This window comes from Lactuca serriola, chromosome 5 (assembly GCF_051521515.1).
Source record: "Lactuca serriola cultivar US96UC23 chromosome 5, Lser_US96UC23_V15, whole genome shotgun sequence".
Taxonomy (NCBI): Eukaryota; Viridiplantae; Streptophyta; class Magnoliopsida; order Asterales; family Asteraceae; genus Lactuca; species Lactuca serriola.
In genome coordinates, this window is record NC_136412.1 from 84,898,884 (window position 1) to 84,919,708 (window position 20,825).

Here is a 20,825-nt window from a genome sequence, read left to right on the forward strand (position 1 = left end):
TTCAATTCACTGTTGAGAAAAGCACTCTTCACATCCATTTGATGTACTTTAATGTTCTTGTGATCTGCGTATGTTAAGAAAATATGGATGGCTTCCATTCGTGCTACAGGGGCATATGTTTCATCATAGTCAATACCTTCAAGTTGACTATACCCCTTGGTGACTAATCTCTCTTTGTTTTGGACTACCGCACCGGATTCATCCAATTTGTTCTTGTACACCCATCTGGTACCAACAATAGTGTGACCTTTTGGCTTCAGAACGAGTTGTCGTACTTTGTTTCTTTTAAACTCTTCTAGTTCTTCTTGCATTGCGGATATCCAGTCAGTTTCCAATAGGGCTTCGTTGATTGTTCAAGGCTCGATAGATGACATGAACGCTGCATAGTGACAGTAATCAGATAAATCCTTTGAAGATCAAGTATGTATACATGCAGATGGATTTCCAATGATTTGACCTGGTGGGTTATCCTTCATCTATACGTGTAGTCATGGTTGAAGATGGTCAGCTGTTGCGGTGGATGGGATGTCTTCAATATTTGAAGACATTGCGGTTGGAGACGGTAGTTCCCCCTGCACTTGTGAGCAGCCCGCTGAGCTGTCTTGATTTGGGAAAGTGGGATTAGAGTTTTCTTGATCAAATGATGGCGGTTCCCCCTGGATTGCTGATTGGAGTTCCCCTTGAACCTGATAAGGTTCTCCCTGGATTGTTGGGAGTGCGGTAATCCTTGGGTCAGTTCTTGTGTCAATATTCTCTATATTTTCATCATCTGAGTCAGAAGAAACAATTGAGGGTAGACATCCTCTGCGGATAGGAACTAGAGCTACGTCATCAAGTACTTGAACCTCAATGGTTGTCACTTCATTCGGAGTGGAGTTTTCCTCCTCAACCGGCGAGGTGGAAGTATTGAGTGATACTGCATTGGATAGAGATCGACCAGATACAACGGCATTTTGCTGTTGAGCTTCCTGGGACACAAGAACTTCGTATAACTTAGTTGTATCTACAGATTCAAAGAGATCATCATAGTTTACTTCAACTATGTTTAATGGACTCGAAGAGGCAGGAATATCACTTTCCAGGATTGCTTTGGTTTCGGTTGATGGAGCGATGTTGCGGACGTAATATTCATCGAATTTGACATCGAAGCTTTCGACTATTAGCCATGTGCGTCTAATGAGAACCCGATAAGCTACATTGTTTGTTGAGTAGCCAAGAAAGATTCCTTCATCAGACTTCGGTGCGAACTTGTTTAGATGATCTCTGTTGTTGATCATAAAACATCTACACCCAAAAATATGGAAGAAGTGGACATTTGGTTTGCGGTTGTTAAGGCCCTCATAAGGAGTTTTACTGAGACGCTTGCAAATAATGCTTCGGTTTTGAACAAAGCATGTTGTGGCCACTGCTTCGGCCCAGAAGTATAGAGGAAGGTGTGCAAAATTAAGCATAGATCTGGTTGTTTCTACCAGAGTTCGGTTTCTTCGCTCTACTACTCTATTCTGCTACGGTGTGTAGGGAGCTGAGAAGTTGTGACTAATACCCTTTGAAACAAAGAAACTGTTTAAGAGATGATTGGTAAACTTGGTTCCATTATCACTTCGGATGCGGCACACTGGTAATTTGATATGAAGTTCAATTTCTTTAATAAAATTGATCAGTATATGCGGAGTTTCAGATTTGAGTCTTAGGAAGTAAACCTAATCAAAACGAGTGAAGTCATCAACTATAACTAGTATGTATTTTTTTATGATGAAGATTGGCTACCATAGATAGACTGCAAAGATCAATGTGTAAGAGCTCTAGAGGATCAGAGATTGAGGAATCAATCACCATTGGGTGACATGCTTTGGATTGTTTCCCACATTCACAGGCATGACAGAGTGTATCAATGCTGAATTTGAGAATTAGGAGACCTCGGACGAGTTCTCCGGTGACCAGGTTGTTGATGTATCTGAAATTAAGATGAGCTAACTTGCGGTGCCATAGCCAGCTGACTTCTGTTACTGCCTTTGATAGAAAGCACAACTGCAGTTTTCCAATGATCAGAGAGACATCCAAAGGTTACATGGTCCCTTTAGATTTGGATTTGATTAAACATGTGCTTCTATCACTTGTCATTATGTAGCAGTACTCATTGTCAAAATCAACTATGTGGCCTGCTTTACATATTTGACCTACACTGATGAGATTGTGTTTAAGGTTTTCTACATAAGCAACCTTTTGAATAGAGAAGTTTCCCGTAGTAAGGACACCATAACCTCTGATTATCCCATTTGCGTTGTTACCGAAGGTGACATTTCCACCATTGCTGATTAGCCTGAAGTCCCGAAGGTATTCTAGCCTTCCGGTCATGTGCAAGGAGCAAGCACTCTCAATTAACCATTCCTCTTCTTGTTCCTCCTTGCACAATGCCTAAGAATTATATGGTTAGTTTGGGCATCCAAACAAGTTTGGATCCCGGGGCTACAAATGGAATTTTTATGGATACATGAGCCGAGGTTGCAGGGACAGATTCAGTATCAACTTTGAATCCTAGTCCTGGGTACTTGTGAGTTTTTGGAGTGTTGTGAGATTTTGAAAAGTTACAAGGTCTGATAGATACGAGGTTTCTGAAAATTATGTGAGTTTTGAAAGGTACATGTTCTTTGACCAAAGGAAGTTTTTTGAAGGTATGAGGTTGGGCTCGAGAAAATCCCTTTTGATGAAAATCAGATGAGCTTTTTTAGTCAGCGGTTCGAAGGATGTGGGATTATGTTTAGGACCGGTCTGATGATGAACTCTAACATTTGTGCCTTTTCTTTTTGAGTCAGGGTGCCTTGTTACAGTGTGTGCACATGACTATTTCCTAGGATGTGTCATTCCAAGAGACTGACGTGATTTGAGGTGGGTTGGTGTAGGCAAGATTCCTTTCCATTTTGGGTTGTCTAAGGAATAGATTATAAAACCATTGCTTCGAAAAGACTTTTCTCACTTTTGGGTTTTGTCAGATTTCTTTGATAGGATTAGAGGAACTGTACATTCCTTTTTGCTTGATTTTCTGACAGTCGAGATTTTAGAAAGATAGTTTGAAAAAACTGTTTTTTCTGAAACTCTTGGAATTTGAAACATCGACTTGTCTTTTCAAAAAACTTTTCTTCCTTTTGTTACAAAACTGGAATTCCCTTTTTAAGGCCATTTTTGCTAAAGTTTTTGGTGTACCGCAGTCAGTGAGATTCAATTGCGGCTTCTTTGAATCCATAGATTGTTTTTGAAAACAAGGACTTGACTAATCTGAGCTGGATGGTTCAGGATTCTCAGAACATTGACCGTATTCGAAGTGTTCTATGAGTAGTTCGTGATGAATTGGTTGAAAGGTTATTGAATTTTTGACTGGGGATTGTGGTAAGGATAATTGGACTACTGCAGAGTAATACTGAGTTGTGGGACACTTTATGAAGGGCAGTTTGTCAGACTGCGGTGTAGGACTGCAGTCAGAGAGACTGCGATCCGAAGGCAGTGAAGGAAAGTTTATAAAATCTATTGGGTCTTCCACAAGGATTTCTTCATCATAAACAGATGACACCTGAGAGTTGGGATTAATTGTGCCAATGACTGGTTTTTGATCACAGGTGTGATCGGAGGATTCGGGAATGATTTCCTCAATGACATAATTATTGCTTAGATCATGAAGGCGACCGAAGTGCGCTTTGATGTCCTCAGGGAAGGTTTTATCATTGACAGAGTAATGGAACTCTCGGTCCGGAGGTACATAGGGATGTTCGTTGTTAAACCGAGGTGATGAGTCCTTTGCGGTATTGTACCCATTGGACCAACCCCAATTATAGGTGTTGTCTACGGTTCCATTGTTCACAAGATTTTCAATAGCTTCACACTAAGCTAAATTTATTTGGTTCAAAACTATTTCTAATTGAGTTTCACTCAACATTCTTGCATCTTTTTCTAACTCTAAGTCCTTTTCTAACATAGCTACTTTGAGTCTTTTGTTATCTAGTCGTCCTCTTACGTGAAACATCTCTTGGGACGCTATGTTCTTCTCATCTAGAGCTTTGTTATAGTCTGTAAGGACGACAACACATGTGTCATTAAGATTGTCTATGAAGTGTTGACAGTCATGTATGCTATAATTTAGAGTTTGAATCATGATTTTTACCTGTTCGGCGATGCTTAAAGTCCCATCCTTTGCCATGTAGCAGTAATCCTTTTCCAGCTTTGTAGACCCATCATCATTCGTAGTTGCCAGCATGCAGATCTTGTCTTCTCCCTTGACGTTGCTAATGTTTTCATCTTCATCTCCGGATGACCAAACTTGATGGTCCCTTTTTACATGGGCTACATATGCCCTTGCTTTTTCTTTTTCCTCCAATTCTTGAGCCATTCTCGAGTATAATGCTCTATCTTTCACTATATTAGCTTTGCAATCTTTTGCAAAGTGATTCTCCTTATTGCACTTGTGACAGATTACAACATCATCTTTATTTTTCTGAAGAGGTACCGGAGTCAGTTGAATTGATAGGCTTCGGTGCCTCTTTGGGTTGAGTGGTTTGAGGTTGTGGTAGTGGGTGAGGATTTTTGGGATATCATGAGTGATTATTCTGAGGGTTGAAGTTGCGGTTACGTGGAGGTTTGTTAAACTGGCGATTTTTTCGAAAAGAAGGAGGTGGTAGTCGATTGAACTATTGGCTAACAAAAGCAATATCATTCTGAAATTCTTCTTCATCATCATACCATCAGTCAGCTTCGTATGACTGCAGAGGATTGTCATACGAGGGAGAGTAAGTATGCGGAGCTTGTGCTATAAGAGCAAGTGGTCCTCCGAAGTTAGCACATTCTTTGAGTACAATGGATTCTTGTGCTTGTAGTTCCCCGTAGAGCTTGTAGAGAGATAAAGAATAGATTTTTCTATCTCTTTGGACTATCATCTTAGCAGTCGTCCAGTGTCTTCCCAAACCATTGAGAAACTGAATATTTGTCTCACGGTTGCTTCAGACTGTGCCAACATTAGATAACTTAGTGACAATCAAATTGAACCTTTTGAAGGAGTCTTCCAAACTTTCATCGGTATGAGCTTTGAAATTGTTGAACTCATTGAGTGCAATTGTGAGCTTCTTATCTTGTGCTTGTTCAGTTCCTTCATACAGGTTTTTGAGAACATCCTAGATCTCATTAGCTGACTTGTAATTTCTGATAATGTCGAAGTTGTCGGGAGCAACTCCACAATAAATTTCATAAAAGGCAACAACATCATTTTCCATTTTATCGAGATCGTCTTTGGTGGGACGATTCAGGGTTGGTTGACCTCCTCCTAGTCTGGTTGTGGCGCCATCGGTCTAAACTGGTGTGAGAATAGGGACATGAAGTCCTTCTTCCACAGATCTCCATACATCTCTTCCAAGTCTTCGTAAATACCTTTCCATTGTTTGTAACTAGTGATGATATTCGTTTGCCACAAATATCAGAGCTCTATTCGAACCACCAACACTGTTGGAAACATTGAGAGATAACGCTTGTGCCATATTTCCTTGTTTTGAAAATATTTTTGTTTTTTGTTTTTTTTACTAAATGAGCTTCAGTGGTATAGAAAGCTTTTTGAAATCAGAGTTGCTTTAAAAAGCAACCACTATGGCTCTGATACCAATTGTTGAGAGAAAAACTTGAGTCACACTTGAACAAACGTTAGAACAAGTGATAATGCGAAATAAAGTTTAACTCAAAGGATCATTAAAGCTCAACAATAATAATAAGTTAGAGTTAGAGAGTTAGAAGGTTAGGTGCGGAAATATAAGGAAATATAAATGACAACAATTATTATATCAAGTATACACATAAGTTGATTCTTAACAAGGAATGCAATTAGACCAAGTTAGTGAGTGAGATCAAACTTAGTGATTAAGTCTAGAAAGACTTGCTCCGAAGAGAGATTTCAAAGAGTTAAGATTATATTTAAGTGATGAGTAAGAAGGAAGTAAGATAAGTGATAAGATTCAAGATGCGTAGAGATGTGTTTCATTCAGAAAGAGAGAACTATATTTATAGAGTCTCGTAGATTACAAAAGTCCTATCTGATAGAAGTTACCATGCAGGGCACATTGGACAAAAGAGAGTACTAATAGAGAAACAGATAAAAGACTAAGACTAAGTGTTGATGATGATCACGGAGGTTGCGGTACTTGACTGCGGTGTGAGACTTGTCTGCGGTTCCTGATGACAGCTTCGAATCTCTTTTAAGTTTAAGATGGTCACTTCTATGTTTAAACAGGACCCAACTATAAAATTCACAACTTAGAAAAGGGATGTCTTAATCTAATTGTAAATTTTATAAAGGTAGGTAAATGACGATTTACCAATTCCAACAGAAAAGAAATGAAATTGAGTGAAATTCCTAGGTCTTTTAGGATTCATTGAAGTTATTCAATGGCATGTTTAATCTCATATTATGCTCTTCTATTTTTGATTGGGATACCGACGATCAAAAACAAGATGTGAATAACCATGCAAATGTGCTTGGTAACCTCATTATCATTTATCAGCCCAATTTATGTGTTGGTAAACCACGCACGCTCCATCAACAATGATAATTTATGAGATACTCATTACAACTTTACTAGTCCCTATTAGTGTGTTGGTTAACCACACATGCTCCACTAACTACTTATAAAGTGTAATGTGTAATTTCATGGGTTAGCATACTAATTCACATTTTATCTAAAGTGACTAGATTCGGGATTTTAATAAAAAAAATGTTCTGGTACTTTTTAATAGCATTATACTTTTAATGAGAATTATTGTCCTATCAAATCTATTCGGCTCATGACCCTCCACCATACAAGAGAGTGGTGGGTAAGAATGGACACCCAATGACAGTCATTTTATAGGTTGTTTTCCTAAACTCTGCTTATAGTACGACTTCATGAATGAGGCATACTACCGATTTGACTGACTTAGTCTTATGCATTTAGTAATAATTAATCCTTTAAATTTACATATAGTATAATATGTATTTTAAAACTTTTCAAAATACTAGGTTTATAACTAAAACTTTGAAAATGAATAATTAATTTAAATTTAAAAATAAACCAAATGCTTTAATATTTATCTATTAATTAACATTTAATTAAATATATTAAATCAACTAAGGATTAACTAATTAAATTAATCAAATAATTCAATCCTAATCCTAACCCTCGATTTTTCGAAAATTAGGGTGTAGGATTTATCCAATTTTATAGTTATCCATTTTAATCAAATTAAACTAACAATTTACTAAAATAGGAAACGCTAACTACAAACCATATTTTCAAAAATTTGGGGAGTAAGGTTAGGGTTTCAAAACCCTAACCCTAATTTTGAAATCCAAGGGGGATAGGCTAAGGTTTCGAAAAACTCTAACCGTAGTCGAAATTCATGGCCTTTTAGGGTTTAATTTCTATAAACCCTAATTGATCTAATTCAACAATTATAGTTATTCAATCAAAAAAAACCAAACACTCTAATACCACTGATAGGTTTTATGCAAAACAAATAAACTTAAAGCCCTTAAGCTCACATGCAACCTAAGGATCTATGTTTTCACTATTGAACCAATAACTATGAACATCAAATAAGAAAACCCTAGATGGTATAGGCTATTTTGGAAAATACCAAAAAAAAGATGTAGAATTACATACCTTATTGTTATTGTAGTAAATAACAATGATCCTTGACTAGTAGATCTCTTGGAAGCTAGCACCACAAATGTCGTGTCTCTAATGGAATCATACCAAAGCTAGCAAGAAGATGACTTGAAGGGGGAGAGGGAAGTTATAAATTTTGGCTATTCCTTTGCAAAGAAGATCTAGCTGAAATTCTAAGAGCTAGGGTCCTGTATATATCGGTATAAGGAAACCCTGGATAACCCTAATTTGAATTAAATAATATTAATTCAAATTTGGTAATTATCCAGCTTCTTATTTATCCACATGTGATATTCTAGAAACCTTAGAATATCCCCAAAAACCGTCCAACCCTTAAGATCGAAGGTTTTGGAACCTTTTTCTCAATTATTGAACACTTACACTTCAGACCATGCACTTTTAATTAATTCTATTAATCCCAAAATTAATTCTAATCAATTTCTGATCAATTATTAATTAAATAATCAATTTTATAATTAACATATTATTTTCATAGTATATTAATAAACTTCTTATTTCAATTATTAATCAAATTATAAATTAACCTTTCTCTCCAAAAGTAATCATGTCCAATTGCTAGGTTTGAGGGCAACCCAAAAGGACTGTGCTACTATCAATTCAAGTATATACCAATTATAGTTATGGGCTTAGACACCTAATCCAACAATGGGATAGGATTTCATGGACTAGGAGTCATCCAATAGTCTCTTCGAATGGTGGAGCCGATGTCGTTGACTTCTTTTTCTTTTGTGTTACGTTCTCGTAGTATTTCTACGAGCACTTCCTTTGTGAGATAGGTGAAAGTTGTAGCTTCCATTTTACTCGGCGCATCGACTTACTTGTTTTTTGATCTGGGTACCTACTCAATCATAAATGTTTTAAACCTACTAATAATTTTGTTTATCTCATTCAAATATTTTCGTAGATGTGGCTCGGGTAGTTCGTATGATCCGTTTACCTGGTATGCCACCAACATAGAATCACCAAATGCCTTTAAGTGTTCTTCTCCAAGGTATTGTTCCAACTTCAGTCCCGTAATAAGGGCTTCATACTCAAACTCATTTTTGGTAGCTTCGAAGTCAAAACTAATGTATACGTGATTGTTTCTCCACTGGGGCTAGTGAGTACAAGACCTGCCCCTGCTTTATCATTGTTTGAGGCTCCATTTGTGAACAATATCCAACAATTTTCTTCCCCGATATTTTCCTTTTCTTGATGACCATCTTGATGACTACTCTGATCTTTCATATGGGACTCTAGGGTGGTTTGGGCGTCTGTATCATGCGGGATCTCAGCAAGGAAAGCTGCAAATGATTGTCCCTTAGTGCTTATTCTTGTACGGTACTCTATGTAGTGCTCACCAAGCTCAACCACCCACTTGGCCATCCTTCCAGAACGTTCTGGTTTGGATAATACTTGTCGAATAGGTTGATCGGTGAGTACCTGCATGAGATGTGCATGAAAATAACGTCTAACTCGTCTTGCTGCATGAATAAGAGCCAACGTCAACTTCTCCATTGGGGGTATTTATCTCTAGGCCCTTCAATGCTCGACTGACAAAGTAGATAGGGACATGCTTCATTTTTTTTCTTTTGGCGACTAACATTATGCTAATGGCTTCTGACACAGCAGAAAGATATATCATTAGCATTTCCCTAGGAATTAGACAACCTAACATTGGGAGCTATTTGAGACACTCTTTTAACTTGGTGAAGGCTTCATTGTCTTCTTTTGTCCAATGTACATCTTTCTTATCTATGCATCCGTTGAGGGTCTTGAAGAAAGGAAACAACTTCTCTGTCGACTTAGCAAGGAATCAGACTAGCACTACCAGTTTGTCATTGATACCTTGTATCTCTTTCAAAGTCCTCAGGGGTCACATGGTGACTAGGGCCTCCACTTTGTCGGTATTTTATTGGATTCCCTTGTTAGAGACTATATACCCTAAAACTTTGCCCCTTCCACGTCGAACATGCATTTAGTTGGATTTAGTTTCATCTTAACTTCTCTTAGCTTACAAAATGTTTCATTAATGTCACTAATAAAGGTTTCCTCCTCCTTTCTTTTTATAACCATGTTATCCAAACCTCAACATTGTGTCTTATTTGATCTTTGAAAACCTTAACCACCATGCATTGGTAAGTGGATCCTATATTCTTTATACTGAATGGCATTTTGGTGTAACAAAAGGTACCTCGATCTGTATAGAAATATGTTTTTATCTTCATCGAATTTTTCCTTGTGAATTTGATGATATCCCTTGTACGCATCTAGGAAACTCTTCCATCAGAAGCCTTCTAGAGATTCAACTTTTTGGTCGATTTCGGGGAGGGGGTAGTAATGCTTAGGACAAGACTTATTGAGACTTGTATAGTCTACACACATACACCATAATCCGTCTCCTTCCTTAACCATGATCGGGTTGGATATCCACATAGGAAATAGGGATCCTCTTAAAATCTTTGCCTTGACCAATTTATCGACCTCTTCATTGCTCCTTTCACCTGCCAACATGTGTTTCTGTTTCCTGATGGGACGAGCCTCTAGGATAAGGCTAAGCTTGTGTTCAAACAAGTTTTGTGATATTCCTTCCATATTAGAAGGTGTCCAAGCAAAAATATCCATGTTTTCTTGAAGGAGTTTTCAGAGTTCCTTTTTAAGTCACGGGGGAAGTGAAACTCTTATCTTTATTGGTTGATCCGGGTACTTTTTATATATGAATTCTTGGTCCTCATGATCTCATTGTCGTTTATCTCAGAGGTCAAACTATTCAGAGTCTGTTATTTGGTTGCAGCGTGGTGCGGTCAATAGGACGCATGCCATGATCCCAACCCCTTTAGGGGTGAAAATTTTGATTGACCCATGAAACGTAGAAGAAAAGGATTTGATTTTCCTTAAACCTGCTCGACCGAGGATGATGTTGTATGGGGAAGGTTCCCGGACCACAACAAATTCTGGATCAATTGTTTTCTTTACGCTTCCCTTATACTCCTCCAGTGTGAGGGGTAGAGTAATGATGCCAAGAGGCCAAAGTGAGTGTCCGTCGAAGCTAATGAGAGGGATGAAGGATATTTGAGTTTTGCTTTTGTACTTGCGGGAAAATGTTGGAAAAAATGTTCGAATATCACCTCCGACTAATTGCCACCATCGCCATATATCCTGTGGACCCGAAGTCTGTCTACTACTCCTTGGATAAGAAAGGCTCGTCTCCCCTATGGTCTTTAGGGATAGGGTTATTTTCGGTAAATGTAATGTCACCCCCGCCGGGACGACTAGGGTCATCTCTTCGCTTAAAATCTATTGACCTGATCATTAAAATATCCTTCTCATTATGCTTGTTGGTCTCTTCTTTGTCTCTTGATTGTTTATCTTTATAACTTTTCTTTTTCATATCCATAATGTATATGTTCAATTGCCCAGAACTTAGGCGACGTTCAATTTCTTTCTTTAAGACGTTGCACTCCGTTGTATCATGACCATGACTCGAGTGATACTTACAATATTTGTTATTGACTTTTGGAGAATATTTCTCTGGTACCTTCCCTTATAATGTGTCTTTTCTATCCGTGATCGCTAACAATTCTTTCTTTGATTCCCCATGTGTATCCTTATTGAAGGGTTGGAATCTGTGATTAGGTATGCGACCCCTATTGAGGTGATTCCCCCCTGCTACCACTTTGTGACCTCTCCATCATGTTGGGTCTAGTGTTCTTAGCCCCATTTTCTATCCTGGATTTTATGACCACCGCTTCTTCTTGTCTCAGATATCTACTTACTCTTTCCGTGTACTTGACGGTTTTCCTACCTGTTTTCAAAATAGAGGACCCTCTTTCAGACCGTAAGTAAACACCGCCACGATCATGTTGTCGGCCCTACCAGGGGCCTGCAAATTAGCTTTGTTAAACGTTTTAAGGCATGCCTCTGTTGTTTCATCTGCACATTGTTGAAACCCAAGAAGAGCCTCAGGTTCGAATGTGAGCTTTCGTTGTTGGATAAAGTTGGGGCATAAATTCTTCTTCTAAGGGCTCAAAATCTCTAATACTCCCCGATGACAGACTTTTGAACCAAGATCTCGCTGGTCCGGATAATATGGTGACAAATTATGTGCACCAAAAGCATGGTTCCAGTTAATGGGCTTTCATCATCCATCTATAGTCCTCGATATGGTCTCCGGATCTGTAGAACCATCATATGATTTCATGGTTAGCAAATAGGTACCAGCAGGTAATTGCTATTGCTTGATCTCTGCTACAAACGGGGAAGTTGAGGATCTTCTGTATTTGTATTGGTATTAATGTTGGTTGGTGTCATCCATGCCCAGGAAGGGAGGATGGAAGGGTTGGTATAAGTGTCCCGATTGAGATTAAGGAAGCAGAGGCGTAGCATAATATTGGTATTAAGGGTGATTTGGGTAGGGGAAACCCAGAAACTGGGCTTGAACGGGGAAGGCAGTTGTCACTGATTGGCTGATTTGAACCAAGGGTATGTTGTGGAATGGGAAGTTGTTAAGATATGGCACCCCCCCCCCCCCCAAAGTGATTGGCATGGGAAGGATAAGATATGTGCAGTGGTTGGCTTATTTCCATATTAGGTCTTGCAATAGGAAAGTTCATTCCTAGAGACGTAAAGTTTTCATTATACATAGGAGGTTGGTTCAGGATGTGGATTGCACTTCCATTTATTGAGAAAGGCATAGTTACCGGAGCAGACATGCCTGGTGTGAAGAACGTCATTGGAGTTGATGTGTCATATGGATGGAACGGAGTTGGTGTGTTCATACCTTGGATTGTGTTTGTTATGTTTGAGGATACCATGTGTTATGCTCCAGGGGTCATCATACCTTGGATTGTTCCAAGATCTAGTCTCGTTCTACTTCCGAGGATTATCGTCGTGGGTGCGAGCATTACTATTGGCATCATGGAGTATCGTGGCATCGGCGTGGGTGTGGGCTTTACAATCAGCCGTGGAGGTCATAATGGTGTGGTGGGTGTTACGTTGGATGATTCAGTTATCGACGAGAAGAAGTCGATCTCCCGAGAAGTGATGTTGGTTACAAAAAGTCGTTCTCCCAAGTTAGGAAACGATGGGATATTAATCTAAAAGCCATATTTTCCTTTGTGGTTTTTGTTCAGGGTCCCACGGATGGTATCAATGATGAATACATGGGTTTACAAGACAGTTGAGATAAAGAGACTTGCCACGAATCTTCGCTCTGTCCTTCGTCCAGCCTTGACTCTGGTGATACCTTAAACAATCTCGGGTGGGGACCCGAGATGACACTCTGATGATAAAGTCAGTTTTCAACGAGAAAAGTCGATCAAAGCTGAAAGTTGGGTATTAGAGTTTCTTGCCCTTTTCCCGGAATGCAAACATTCGCTATTTATAAGATATAATTATCTGTCATCCAAATTAAGTGGAGAATTTGTTCATCAATTTGAATCGTGATCACCTTTTAGCTCAAGATATTATCATATGTTCAACCAACACGTTATGATGAACAAGTAACTATATATATATATATATATATATATATATATATATATATATATATATATATATATATATATATATATATATATATATTCTTATTGTATGAGTGTGACACAATTAAATATAGAAGTAAAATGTGAGGGCCATGCATTTTGGGCCTACACGTTGGGCCATGTATTTTTGTCCGTCATTTCTGCTCGTCATTTTGTCCATCACTTCTGTCCGTAATTTATGTATGTCATTTTTGTCTGTTAGACTCCACCCTATGCCCGTCGTCAACCATTGAAAGTTTCTTCTATTTTTCAGAAAAATCAATCTACGTCTTTTTCCATTAGTGAATTGTAAATAACAAACAGAAAATTAATTTTTTCGGTGAATAATGGTTTTGTTAAAAAAAGTTCAAACTTTCGATGGTTAAGTCGAAAATAAAAATTTCTTCAAATGGTTAAATCAAACAATATTCAAACTCTCGTGGCTTTAATAGAATTGAAAGTTTTATGGATTTGTTATTTTGAAAATAAAAGAAAACTCGTATTGGTTAATATATATATATATATATATATATATATATATATATATATATATATATATATATATATATATATATATATATATAAATCTTACGGTGGTTAAATCAATAAAAAAAACAAATTTACGGTCATTTTTATGAAAATTTCCTATAAAAAAACATATTTGTTAAAGGTTTTTTTTTTTTTTTTGTGATAGGGGTCTTCAAAGACCATTTTCACTACAAACAACAGATTTAAATTTCTAATACGAAGTGTTAAACTCAGAAAAAAATTATAAAATATATGTTGTAAAACAAATGACATATATGAAGAGCTCATTTCACATTAACCCTGTGAAATAGATATAGATTGATGTGATCAACACAAGGTGAGTTTTAGAAAGTTGGTGATCGAAGCCATTTGCATGACTATAATTTGGGTACTAGCTTTGAAATAACCAGAATGCAATGTTTTGACAACAAAAAATAACGTAAAAATATGATCTTTGAAAATGTTATTTTTTTTTTCTTTCTTCCAACCGGTTATCATTTAGAATCTTTAAAATGTCTTTTTAAGTTAGACACGTTGGATTAAAAATCCAATGGTTGCCATTACTCTTTAATCTCTTTTTCTACCTATTTCTTAGTTTCCTTTCAATTTAAATTCAGCCGTTCAAAAAAAAATCCGAAATGTGTTGTTATTTGGATGGATTTTCTTAAATTTTGGAAACACTTAAAATAGGTATTATATTTGTTTTTTGTTTTTTTCTTCAATGTTTTTGGTTAAAAACAAATAGACTAAGAACCAATTAATAAACATGGTAAAAAAAGTAATAATCCATGAATAAAATCTAAGTTTTAAGGCTATATTTGGCAGACTAGCTGAAAAGTTAACTGATAGCTAAAAAGCTAGTTGTTAAATAAAAAAGTAGCTGATATCTAATAAAAAATAACGTTTGGTAAAACTAGCTAAAAAACTAACTGAAATATATAAAATTACATAAAATGACATGTAAAAGTATGTCTTTCTATAATTAATTAAGGATAGGGCATGTAAAAATATGTCTTTCTATAATTAATTAAGGATGTATTCGGAAATTTTTAAAAAAGCTAGTTTAAATAACTTTTCAAAAAGCTAGCTTATAAGCGACTTTTTGACATGCCAAACACGACAACATAAAATAAACTTGAAAAATAAGCAAGTTTATCAGCTAACTATAATGCGTCAAACACAACCTAAGTCGCCATAATATTTTTTAACATTAGTGGTATTATGATTTACCTTCATATGTTGTCATAGGACCATCTATAAGGTCATACATGAGATAATATACTTGTAAAATACCAACATTGTGAGAGTTCTAATTTCAATATAGGATCAATGAGCTCTTATGTAAGTAGAGCTCATGTCAGACACCTAATTTACACATATTAGGTTTAAACACTTTAATTTCGATAACATCATTAACAAACATGTTATGGAGAAATATTTAAGCTCTTATTAACCAAACATCATACTATTTTGATTTTTTTTTAATTACATGATTAAAATACATAATGTTTATATTTGTTTTAAAGACCAAAAAGGACAGATCCAAGTCACTATTCTAGGTCATCACTGGCTAGCAACCTCCAATCCATTACCTGCAAAGGGATATCGACACATGATGTCCAGCAAATTTCGTACAAAAAAGAACATCGACAAAAATGGAGACATTTTTTTTTCACTTCACACAAATAGGACTTTAGGCCATGCTTTTTTTTTCTTGATGTTTGGAAAAGATTTCAGATAAATGATAGTTTAACAAATATTCCAGAAAATAATTACACACTTGAAAAAAAATTATATGATATTAGATTTCAAAAAAAGTTATGACTCGACACAAAATCCTATATTCCATTTTCATTAAGTCACCCATGTCACGTTATTTTTGGTGTCACATTGGCATCACCTTACTTTTGTCACACCACTTAAATGCTTTTTTGATTTAAGGATATGGTTTGCCATGCAACAAGTCGTTTTTTTTATTATTATTTAAACAAACTAATTTAAATAAAACTAAAATTTTCATTTAGTTGGAAGGTAATTACAATAAAACTTAAGACAGTTGAAATTACAAGTAAAAACTATATCTTCCCAAATGTTCAAACAACCAAAAAAAAATCACAAGAAACAAGCCAAACCCGTAATCACTATATTATCCACAAATGAACCAACCTATCTATTCACCACATTGTATGAGACCGAATTTTGGTTTCTATCCAATGCAATCTTGATTCACTTAATAATCCACAAACAAATTCGATCCCTATGAATGAGATCAAGAAACTTAACCCTAATCGCAATCGCAATCGCAATTAATCCCAATTCCAATCCCAACCAAAAAAAAGGGAAGGCCCCCAATAGAAGAGAGGTTGTTCGTAGGATCCGAAGTTCGACAACAACCAATAATGTCAAACTTTTTGGAGGCAAGTTCTTAAACATTTTCAGATAGAAATGAATCAATGAGACTACCACAACAAAGACTCGATCTACACGAAATGGGGGAACACCAGAGGTTATGGTATTCAGGGGTTACGGTATTTGGTGATTTATTTAAAACTTGGAATGCCAATTGGACAAGTGGTGAAAATGATGCGACCATTTTCAACAAGGCGTTAGAAATATTCCAAAAAGAACACAATAAAACTTTGAAACATATTGAGTTTTGGAATGTTGTAAAAGATTGTCAAAAATGGTGACATAGGAGCATCCGAAGCACATATAGGAGGTTCTAAAAGGTCAAAAACATCTGAATCTGACTACACTACGTGGGATGCTCATGTGTCAGGATCGACCTTAATTTTGATGACACCGTTGAGGTTCCACCGCCAACCCATTCAATGCAAAGGGACAAGGTTAGACGCAAGTGCAAAGGTGAAGCGTTAACTTCCGATGACCAACACAAAGTAAGATCAGAGATCGGGGGCCTAAATGCAAATTTGACAAAATACATGGAGTTGTCTCAAGAAAACTAGCGTAAGAAAGAAAAAAGCTCGTGACGTGAAGCTTTTAATGCAAGACTTAAGTAACTTCACCAAGGAAGAGCAGAAATTAGCTTTGTCAGTGAATGTCAAAATCCGGAAAAAAAAAATATAACTTATAGCTTTTTTTAATCTTTTTTATGTTTTTTTTAATTTAACTTATTTATGTAATTTTATTCTAAATTAATGAAATGTTTAGTTTTTATCAAAAATAAATTGTTCCAAAAACTAAAAGAAAAAGTGTGGCGTGGAATGGCATGACAAATGAAGTAGTGTTGATGTGGCAAAAACGAGTGGCACCACTCCCTCTAACCTAATATTACACCACTTTTTTTATATATATTTTCATTTTATATCCTACTCAAATTCAATATCTAAGTAGTGTTGATATGGCAAAAATGAAGTAGTGTTGATGTGGCATGTTATACTTTTAGTATAAAAGTATATCTAATTTTTGCTATTTTGATCCAAAAGTTCTCTTTGACATTTGGTCATTTGTTAAGGTTCGTGTACTGTGTACCATTCTTTATCCATGTTCCAAGTAATTTGAATACTTTTGGTAACCAAGTAATAATGATTTGAGTAAATTACATGAATGGTCTCTGTGGTTTGAGTTAATTTGCATGTTTGGTCCCTAACTTTGTTTTTTTAACCCAGAAGGTCCCTATAGTTTAGTTTTGTTTCGAACATGGTCCCTAATCAACATAAAAAGACTGATTTACCCTTAATATTATTTTTATTTTCTATTATATTATTTATCATTTTTGAATTAAAACAAGTAATTTGACTACTTTTGGTAACCAAGTAATAATGATTTGATTTTTTTACTGGGTTTTTGGATTTGATTTCTTGAATAGATTTGATCTCGTGAATGGATTTTTGGGTTAATGTTTTTTTTTCTTAGATTTTAACATCAGCGGTGTTTTTCCAATTACAGAGGTGGTGATGGTGGTAGTCGGAGGTTAGTGGTGATGGTGGCCGGAGGTTGTTTTCCGTGACATAACACAATGAAGGGGAAGGAGGGGTTGGATGGTTTTGTTTTTTCAGTCTAAAGAACCAAAATATTTAACTCATTTTTTTTCAACATATTTATTAATATTTTTTAATAACTAAGAATGTAAAAAAGATAAAAGAAATGAATAAGGGCAAATAAGTCTTTTTATGTTGATTAGGGACCAAGCTCGAAACAAAACTAAATTATAGGGACCTTCCGAGTTAAAAAAATAAGTTCGGGACCAAACACACAAATTACCCCAAACCATAGGGACCATTTGTGTAATTTACTCTAATGATTTTTTCAATTTTAGTACAAAAATATAGTCATTCTACTTGAAGAAGAGAACAAAAATGTTACAAAACCTCATACAATGACCAAAATTGCAAAAATTGCAAAAATAAATAAATAAAAATGAGACAAAATTTCAAAAGTATTATTACAAAGTGAATTATACCATTGAAAAGATTTCATTGATAACTTGATATGTTCAAAATAAGACCAATATTGAATATTATTGATACTAATACATTTAGGTAATTTTATCTTAAATATTTTACAAAAAAAATAAAATTAGCCTCAAATACTAATTGAAGAATCACTCTTTTATTTGAATTTTTTTCTTTAAAAATTATTCTTATTAGAAATACTAATCTTTACAATGTATCAAAATGTATTGTATTTGTTTTCTGTTTTAGTTTTAAAAATTATAGATCAACATTAGTTTTTTTTTTAGAAATCCTCTTTTAATTTTTTTTACATATTCATTTTCATGCATATAATTTATAAAAACGTATAAAGATTCATTTACACAAACGAAAAATGCAGTTTTATGTATAATTAAACATAATCTACTGTTAATTATGTTTTACTTATTATATATTTGAAAGGTTTAACGACCTCTTTCCATCCTCAACTTATTCTTATATATCGTTCTTTTCTTAAATATTTTTTTAAAATCATTTATATAAACAAAAGGAAAAAAAATAAAAAAAAAATTAAACATAACAAAGAGATAGAGTAAATTACATGAATGGTCCCTGTTGGGTAGCAGATTTATTTGTATTGCGTCTATTGGGCTCGGTTAATAGTCCAAGTTTTGTACTCCGGTTTGGGTCTGTCCAACCGTGAGCTGATAGGGTTTAGTATAAATTAATGTGCTTGCATGCATATTAGGTTAACGATAAAAAACGAAAAAGAAGACGATAGCGATTACGATAGTTCATAGATTATTTTCTTCATCGTTCTTGTAAACCCTTTAATCCTCTACAGTAGTAGTTCTTTATCGAGCTCTTCTGAGGATTGTTGATTAATCATTCGACATCTTTGATTCATTCTTGTGTTCGTATTATTTTCTGTTACATTACTTTACCTGTTTTAAAGATCTAATCGATCTTCAAGTTAGTTTTTAACTTATCAGTCCCTATGGTTTGAGGTGATTTGCGTGCTTTGTCCCTAACTTATTTTTTAACTCGGAAGGTCCCTATGATTTGTTTGTGTTACGCGTTTGGTCCCTACTGTTTATTTTTGTTATGCGTTTGGTCCCTGTCTTATCTAAAAAGACTATTATTTAAAAAGAAAAAAATGATGGAGTAAGTGAGGTAAGGTGAGGGGTTGGGATTAAGGGTGTGTTTATTTAAATAAATTAAAAAAATCAAGGGCATAATAGTCTTTTTAGATAAGATAGGGACCAAGCGCGTAACAAAAACAAACAGTAGGGACCTTCCAAATTAAAAAAATAAGTTAGGAACCAAACGCGCAAATTACCCTAAATCATAGGGACCATTCATGTAATTTACTCAAAGAGATATATTTGTAAAACTCACCATCAGGATCAAAGAAGAAGACTTGCTTAGTTTTTCCATTCGGTTGAGTCCTCTCATGTATCTCAATACCTTTCTCCTGGATTTCACAATCACAAACATGAAATTTAGAAATTGTAATTTCCAAAGCCTTGTTAAGACTATAAATTAGATTATTTTATTCAGACATTACTCTTATTACAATATTATACTTCCTCTAATTCTAATGTTTGAACAATTTATGCATCAAAATGGACATATTACCCATTTATCATTTATGCAACCATTGACATCTTTACTAAATTTTACAAAAAAACGAGATTTTCACCAATTCAAGCATATGCATATATCGGTATTCTAACAAAGTTAATCATACGTTAATTGAAAATCTAAATAAGTCACTGAATTGAAAAGAAATTGGTGATAATTGAAACTGAATCAATTAAGAATAGCGATGAGAGTAAGAATAAGATACCTTTAGGGTTTTGACGAAGGAGTCAAAATTAGAAACAGTGAAACAAAGATGATGGCCTCTGAAAAGGTTCTTAGTATCCGCAACAGCATCGGTAGCACTCCATGGACCTTCTGGTAGCTTCGTGTTTGGGTTCCTTTCGATCAGATGCAGACAGAAAGATGGTGATTGCCTTAGCCATATTACCTTGAATTCGAATTTAGGGCTTTCTATTCGTTCAAATCCGAATATCTGCGATAAATCGAAACAGAGTTAAAGTAAATTGAATAAAAAATTGGAGTTGATAGATGTTAAATTATGACCTCTTGGTAGAAGTTTGCAAGTCGATCGATATCTGAGGATTCTCTTGAGACATGGTTGAACGAAGCTCCTACTGCCGCCATATTCCAAGAAGCGAGAACTAATTTTGTGAGGTGGATGGCGAGAGACGTATATGTTGATTTTTTTAATTATTTTTTTTTTTAATCTTTGAACGACTATAGCTTATTGCCTTGGAAAGTTTGTAACCTTTTTGTTGAACGTATTATTATTTTTAAAAGTTAAATATTCTAAGTAAATTTACCAAAGAAACAATTAACATATTAGAAGATAGATAAAACTGCAAAAATGGTCTCTGTAGTATGTATTTTTTTGGGGTTTTAATTCAAATCCTGACTTTTTGGTTTCGTGGTCCTTTTATACTAGTTTCATTGTGTTTTTGGTCGCTTAGAAAACTGAAAAGACTAAAATGTCCTTCTGATATTTTTTTATGTTTCTTCATTTTAATTTAAATGAAAAAGAAAATAATTAATTAATTGGGTCCTCTCTCTCTCTCTCTCTCTCTCTCTCTCTCTCTCACATCGGAAAAATGTAACATCAACCA

At 35.3% G+C, this 20,825-nt stretch overlaps 1 protein-coding gene across 4 annotated transcripts; it reads right to left on the reverse strand.

Moving 5' to 3' along the window:
- Positions 1-15,147: 15,147 nt before the first annotated feature.
- Positions 15,148-20,422, reverse strand: LOC145052709 (lactoylglutathione lyase-like). Of its 4 annotated transcripts, none has more exons than XM_079000570.1 (5): positions 20,266-20,422; positions 19,967-20,194; positions 19,516-19,591; positions 18,719-18,806; positions 15,148-15,315 (listed from the first exon to the last, which is right to left on the reverse strand). In XM_079000570.1, exons 1-5 carry the CDS (start codon positions 20,344-20,346, stop codon positions 15,312-15,314), a joined length of 477 nt encoding a protein of 158 aa, XP_078856696.1. In that variant the 5' UTR covers positions 20,347-20,422; the 3' UTR covers positions 15,148-15,311. The 4 variants fall into 4 exon arrangements, with proteins under 4 accessions (XP_078856696.1, XP_078856695.1, XP_078856697.1 ...); XM_079000569.1 differs by having other exon boundaries at positions 18,719-18,821; XM_079000571.1 differs by lacking the exon at positions 18,719-18,806.
- Positions 20,423-20,825: the final 403 nt, after the last annotated feature.

What these genes read in the sequence shown, in the direction of transcription:
- LOC145052709 (XM_079000569.1), bottom strand. Translation starts at nt 20,346, where the DNA reads ATGGCGGCAGTAGGAGCTTCGTTCAACCATGTCTCAAGAGAATCCTCA. An exon ending in TTGCAAACTTCTACCAAGAG is followed by an intron (nt 20,195 to 20,265) that starts GTCATAATTTAA and finishes GATTTATCGCAG; the next exon opens with ATATTCGGATTTGAACGAAT. An exon ending in CCTTCGTCAAAACCCTAAAG is followed by an intron (nt 19,592 to 19,966) that starts GTATCTTATTCT and finishes TGTGAAATCCAG; the next exon opens with GAGAAAGGTATTGAGATACA.